Source organism: Anopheles merus, chromosome 3L (assembly GCF_017562075.2).
Source record: "Anopheles merus strain MAF chromosome 3L, AmerM5.1, whole genome shotgun sequence".
In the NCBI taxonomy this organism is placed as follows: domain Eukaryota; kingdom Metazoa; phylum Arthropoda; class Insecta; order Diptera; family Culicidae; genus Anopheles; species Anopheles merus.
The window spans coordinates 24,964,989-24,971,715 of NC_054085.1; the positions used below are offsets into that span (position 1 = coordinate 24,964,989).

The window sequence follows — 6,727 nt, forward strand, 5'->3', positions numbered from 1 at the left end:
AGAGAATTGTTTCTTTTGAATTTAATTGCGAAATAATGTTCGTAAAAAGTGATAGATGGTTCAAAATGCATGCATCTCGAAACAAACAAATTAATAGTGTGCTAAAAACTTCTATGTTGAATCAATTTCAATCGATTTTGCCTATTAAAAACGGTCGAAAAAAAAAAAGAATTTATAAAGAAGTGCGTAGTTCATCTCTTTTTCTTCTTTCGTTTCTTCCCCATAAAATGTGATAGTCTAGTTACTTCGCTTCTAACTTCGCTTCTTTCCCCTTTTGCACCAAACGCTGTTGGAGCTATTCTTTAGTACGAGTGTTTTGTTGTTCATTTCATGCTGCACCGGTCTCTGGTTTGCTTGCTCCTGTTTGTTCTAGATTTAACCCTAATACTTTTGATATAGTTGTCCCACCCTTCCCGCTAGCGAGAAAAAGTGTGTGAGTGTGTGTGGAGAGTTTCCCATTGATGCTACACTACTAAACACGGGCCCGTCCACTTCGTTCGTGTGTTTCGTGGTTGTGTTTTTTTTTGTTCCCAAACGTAAAGAATAAAGATTCGCATGATTCGTTTTTATCCTAATTCTTGTATGCGGGCTTTTTGTTATCTCCCTTGCTTAGTCGGTTCGTTTTTTTTTTTTTACTTTGTTTGTGTCATATGATACAGTTGCTCATCTGCGCTTTTCCTCTTTCGGTGCGCTCTTTCTTCGCATTACTTCGATTGTTTAGTTTTTTTTTCGTTATTATTTTTTTCTCTTACTCTTCAATATTTTACTAAGGACTTCCTAAGGACTTCTAAGTTATAGTTTCTTCTTCTCTTTTTTTTGTAATATTTCCTACTTTAGCTCATTCACCGTCCAACTCGAACGCTATTCATGGCGGGTGGGAGTAGCTTCTCCTCGCCGCCGTCTCACAACACAAACCGGGGTTTTGAAGTAGAAGTTTAGAGGGTGGGGTCAGGTTACCTTAAATAATAGAGCGGCCATATAAAGTTCGCTTCCTTGCAGAACTCACATTAATGAAATCGCGACAAACCTAGGGTTATGTATTGTTCTTCTAGTAATTATTATAAAAAAAAAACAATTAATGTGAAAATGTGCGATTATGTTGAGTAAAACGAAAGAGGCAAGAATGGATGCAAAAATTCCTATTGTCCTCTCATCTAAACTAACGCTAGCTGTTCCCACGTTGCTATAAAAAATGCACTTTATATCCTATTGGAAAAAAAGAAAGCACAACAGAGCCTATTGGATGCATGGGGAGCCGTTTCCGCCGTCTCGCCATCTAACCGGTGTGGAATATTAAGTTACAACGTTGGAATCTCGTGACGGGTGGTACAAAAGTAACATAAAAAAAACACTGAACGCTTAGATGATGAGGCTAAACTAAAGGCAAATTAGTGATAGGACAACAGTTGTTACGTTTAAGTTGATTGTGAAGTTCCACCGAGGTGTCGATTGCGATAAAAACGAGACACACTTAAGGCGGAAATCCATTAATGGCATTCGGCATATTTCGCTCCCTCCCTTTCCGTAAACCGGTCGGCAAACAGGTCGCCGAGAAACCGAAAGAAGGAACTGAATTAAGCTAGCCGCTTAACAGGAAAGCATACACACACAGAGACACCAAGGTTGATAAACGCAACGTAGCGCCCGAATACTGAACTGGTAATCCTCTATTGAATCTTCTCCTAATGGAAGGTGTTTGCGTCGAGGTGTGTGTGTGTGTGTGTGTGTGTGTGTGTGTGTGTGTGTGTGTGTGTGTGTGTGTGTGTGTGTGTGTGTTAAACCTACCCCATGCAATTATCTCGCCCTGGATGGCGGTGTGTATTTTACGGACTTTATCGAGGGTCGTCGTGCTATTTATGTTGTGGAGAAGAATGTGGATACACGTTAATCTAAACTAAACTTCTCTCCTTACCATCAACTTAATTGAACAGGAAAAGAGTGGATTTCCAGTGAATATTGTTCAGTCCTTAGTTGCGATGATTTGATGAAATCGATCCTTTTTTTTCCTGACGCTGAGAATGTGAGGACATAGTGTTGTTTGTGTGCAACTGTGCCAATGCACAGTTGAATGATATTTCCTTATCCGATACGACAGTTTGATGGAAGATGATTGGTACAGTGAAGCCCTCGCTTATTACTCACTACTTAAGCAGTTATAAAAAAAAGGAAAGAACCTTGAACAACTGTGGCCGATACTCTTAGGACGAAACGATTTGCCACCGACAAACACAAAGCAGGGACAAACAAGCACCGCGGGGAAGAAGAGCTGCTCCAACTGCGCACGGGTGCGGCTGTAAACTAAATTAAATAAATTATCCCACCACAAAGAACCAGTGGCGCTGGAATGAAGTAGTGGTTTGTGGTGATGGTAGTGACTTCCGGAACCAGTAGCACCGCCCCAGTGCTGCCGCGCACGAGTGGCAGGGCAGGGATCGCACCAGCGCTACCATTGCGTGGAATAGTGGCTGCTGTAGGGGGTGCGTGCCCCACCACCACACGATTGCATTAAAAGTAGTCATGATGGTAGCACTAAAAGTACTAGTAGTAGTAATAGAAGTAGTAAAATAAGTCTTATCTGTTAGCGCCATCTGTGGGCGAGTGCTGCTGCTGCTGCTGTCATCGATTAGCTGCCGCTGTCAAACTTCCGTCTGCTGGACGACGTTGCTCCACTTGACCTTCTGTTGCTTCGGTTTGGCGGTCGCACCGGTACTGCCGGCGCTGGTCGAAGCGACACTGCCACCACCGGACGAACCACCGGACGACACGTTCGCCTGCGGTGGCGGGAGCTGATGATGGTGATGCTGGTGATGGTGATGATGATGGGGATGGAGGTGCTGCTGCTGCTGCTGCTGCTGATGGTGGCTCTCCTCGTACTCGGAGTCATCGATCTCGCACAGCTGGGTGGAGAGATCGCTGTTCGAGTGATTGGAGCTGTTCAGCGTGCGGGAATGGCTTAGCAGAGAGCTGCCTTCGTCTGCACGAAAAAGGAGGTGGGAATGAGGACATTTGAAATCAGTGAAAATAAATAACGCTTCTTGCATTCAACTGCAACCGCAATCGATTGGTGGTCAAAGCTTACCAGTTTTTAAAACTAAATCGATATCACTGGGTTCGCGACGGTTCCGGCGCGTTTGGGGAAAACCGTACGACTCGACGTCGTCGTCGTCCGACTCGACCAGCTGGTGCCGGCCGATCTCGAGCCCGTTCAGCGGCTTCCGGCCCGTCAGTGGCACATTTTCGCCCTCCGTTTCGCTCTGTATGTTATACTTCGGCAAGTAGCTGTTCGGATGACGCAGATAACTATCAGCTGCGAGGGGAATGACAACAAAAAAACAGAAAAAAGAAAAAGAAGATCCATTATAGGTAAGGTTTTTGCAGGAAAAAATGAATACTACTCATATACAGTTTAAATTTTCAAAAAGGTTAGTTTTGGAATGCAACTTACGTGTATTAACTTTTAAAGGCACTGCGGCGTTCCAGAAAAAGGTTAAGAAAATTTCGATTTTGTTTGTTAGTGTTAATCTAATACATTTGGTAGTACATTAGTACATTTTGCAGTTTTAAATGACGGCGGTAACATATTCTTTAATTTCTTCCAATCTAGTCAACAGATGCAAGCTCATATTGAAGAGATCTTGAAGATCATCTTGAAGATACTTGACAATAGACAACGTGTAGAATCTGATGTATGAAGCATACATGACTCTAGATAGTCCAAGTCTCTACAAGAGAAAGCCATTTGTTCCTCTGAATATGAAGACTCAAACCTAAGTTTAAGCATCATAGGAGGAAGCACCCGCAAAAAAGAACAAAACGAAGTATTATGGAGCTCAGGACATTCAAGAAACATCCAGAAAGGAACAAATGACAAAAACAATGGTGTGAAGTAACCATTTTGCCATACAACATAGAGAATAGCCGGTATAGAACTCCAAACGCTGGTATAATAACCTCAAAGTTGTTTAGTTTTCCCTTAACTAATATCTCATCAAATCTCCTCAAATCTCTCATCATCAAAGATCTTGGCAAAAAAGATTCAACTTGACTGTCAGGACATTCAAATGTTCTTCAATAAACCGCTACTTCTTCTGCAAAGGACACTCCAAAAGTCCAGAAAATTAATGTTTCTTGATGTCTGCTTGCAATTTCAAACATAAGAGTTTGTGAATTCTGGAAGAGGAATTGGATATCCTACTGTTTATCACAAAGTTTAGCTCGTAAATCAACTCCAAAAAGTTTTTGGGGTAAAAAGGGTGTTTGGAGATAAAACCATAGATCCCAAAGATTATAACAACTTATATAGTACAATAGAAGCAAATCAGCTCTTGCAAGTACTATCTTTAACTTATCATTAACATCTTCCCCGGATCTCCAAAAAGTTTTTGGGGTAAAAAGGGTGTTTGAAGATAAAACCATAGATCCAAAAGATTATAACTACTTATTGGAATACAATGCAAGCAAAGCAGCTCTTGCAAGTACTATCTTTAACTTGAACCTTTATCATTAACATCGACCTCTCGTCCACCTCACTTACCTGTGTTAAATCTATAGTCTTCACTGCCACTGTCGAGCGGGTTCAGGCAGGATATGGAGGAGTTCTGCTCGAAGCCCAACGAAAGCGGCTGCTCACTCTGATCACACTCCGAGTCGTCCACGTACTCCGACTCGTTATCCTCGTTCAGCGTTTCGATGTCTCGCGTCGAATCTACCGGTCCTAGAACTGGGCGACAAAAGACCACACACACATTAGAAGATATCGCCTCCTGTTTGCGTCCCTGTGTCCGGCTACTTACTCGGCGGAAGAAGACTAGCTTTCGGGTGCGATTCATTGCTTTCGTTGCTGTGGAAGCTGGACGAGTCCGGCACCTCGCTGCCCGGCACCTCCGTAATGTTCGGCAGCGGATGGTGCCCGCGCCCGACCCAATCGGAACAGTCCCAGTGGTAGGCGGCGGTGCTGCCGTGATGCGCCGGCCCGTCCTCGAAGCTGTGCGGTGGCATCAGCATCGTCGGCGAGTGCTGCGTGTTCAGCAGCCGGCCGGGCAGTACGCCCATCTGGGCCGGCTTCAGCTGCATCGGCGAAACGCGCAGATGGGTGGTGCTGGGATGTGGAGGTTGCTGCTGCTGCTGCTGGTGGTGCTGTTGCTGCTGCTGCTGCAGCAGCGGATCGGGCGATCCGCCCTGTCCGCGCCGCTTCAGATCGTTGTTGATCTTGTCGGTGAACGTTTGCAGCTGGATCTGTTCCGTCCACTTCTGCTTGTGCAGCGACTCGGTGTCGGAGGTGTTTGCGTTCCCGCCACCACCACCACCGCCACCACTGTTCAGGTTGACCACCATCTGCTGCGTGCACGGTACCGTCCCTTTGCGATACTCGGGCGGCACATTCTCCAGCTCATCGCCCGCCGAACCGTAGCTGCGCAGCGTGTCGAGATTGTTGTACTGCAGCATTGCGTTGCAGTTGTACAGATGGTCGGCCGCGTTGTTGCTGCTCGGCGTGTACGAAACCGGCCGCTGGTCGCGCTGTATCTCCAGGTTGGACATCTTCGAGCCGCGCTTGTAGCCGGACGCCTCCGACACCGGGTTCAGCACGATGCCCTTGTTCGCCTCGTTGTTGATCTTCTCGTGCCGGCTCGAGCGCCGCTTCTTGCGGCAGGCGCAGGTGACGCCCCACACCACCACGCTGACCAGCGCGAGCCCGACGATGCCCACCGCCAGGAAGAACAGATCCGACGACACCTTCTTGAACGCGATCGTCAGTGCGTTCGAGCTGAGCGGATCGCCACAGCTCGCCCCCGTCATCTCCGGCGGGCAGATGCAGCGGAAGCTGCCCGCCTCATTGATGCACGTCGCTCCACTGCCGCACGGCTGTCGCTCGCACTCATCGATGTCGGTTTCGCAGAACGTGCCCGAGTACCCGTGGCACATGCAGAGCGGCCCATCGTCACCCTCCTCACACACGCCGCCATTGCGACAGGGGTTCGGTGTGCAGAAGCGCCCGTAGTCGCACCGCTTGCCCGACATGCGCGCCGGACAGTCGCAGGTGTAGTTCCCGAACCCAACCTTCGCACACTTGCCCCCGTACAGGCAGGGCGAGGAGGCGCACGGGTTCTGGTCCTCCTTGCAGTACGGTCCCTTGAAGCGCGAGTGGCACAAACACTCGAAGTTGCCGCCCCCGATGTCCTTGCAGGTGCCACCATTCCAGCAGGGCTGCGTGCCGCAAACGCCCAGCGGCACCAGCACCGACGCCGCGTCGCAGCTAAACTCCACGTTCGCGAACTGCCGCAGGCTTGCGACCGAGCTGGCGCCCTTCATGTGCAGCGGCACCGGTATCTTGGACAGGCGTATATCGTCCATGCACCCGACGAAGCCGCGCTGCACGTCCTGGAAGCCGAGCACGGTCGGGTGCTGCTTCACTTCCGCGCCGAAAAAGATATCGTCCGACTGGAGGTTCAGCACACCGTTCACGCCCGGCGCATTGCCCTGGGCCACGTGCTTCCCGTCCACGAACAGCTTCGCACTGTTGCCTTCCCGCTCGAGCCGCACCTCGTGCCACAGCCCGTCCGACACGAAGATGCTCGACACGCTGACCAGGCCCTCGCCCGACCCGAGATCGAACCGGTACTGGATCATCCCGTTCATGATCTCCAGCACGTTAAAGTCCACCTTGCCCGCCGAGTACATGATGTTGCCGGTCGGCTGTACCGTGCGCAGCCGCAGCCCGAGCACCAGC

At 48.7% G+C, this 6,727-nt stretch overlaps 1 protein-coding gene across 2 annotated transcripts in view; it reads right to left on the bottom strand.

The window, feature by feature from the left end:
- Window positions 1–211: 211 nt before the first annotated feature.
- Window positions 212–6,727, bottom strand: part of LOC121598568 (fat-like cadherin-related tumor suppressor homolog) — a 10,207-nt gene continuing 3,691 nt past the window's right edge. The window contains exons 1-5 of one of the 2 annotated variants that reach the window (XM_041925588.1): window positions 4,794–6,727; window positions 4,535–4,720; window positions 3,446–3,466; window positions 3,080–3,307; window positions 212–2,974 (exon numbers count right to left, since the gene is read on the bottom strand). The exon at window positions 4,794–6,727 is cut by the window's right edge and continues 3,691 nt beyond it. In XM_041925588.1, the coding sequence (XP_041781522.1) occupies window positions 2,637–2,974; window positions 3,080–3,307; window positions 3,446–3,466; window positions 4,535–4,720; window positions 4,794–6,727 (2,707 nt within the window). In that variant the 3' untranslated portion in view covers window positions 212–2,636. The remainder of the gene's footprint in view (window positions 2,975–3,079; window positions 3,308–3,445; window positions 3,467–4,534; window positions 4,721–4,793) is intronic. The other variant, XM_041925589.1, reaches the window with a different exon arrangement.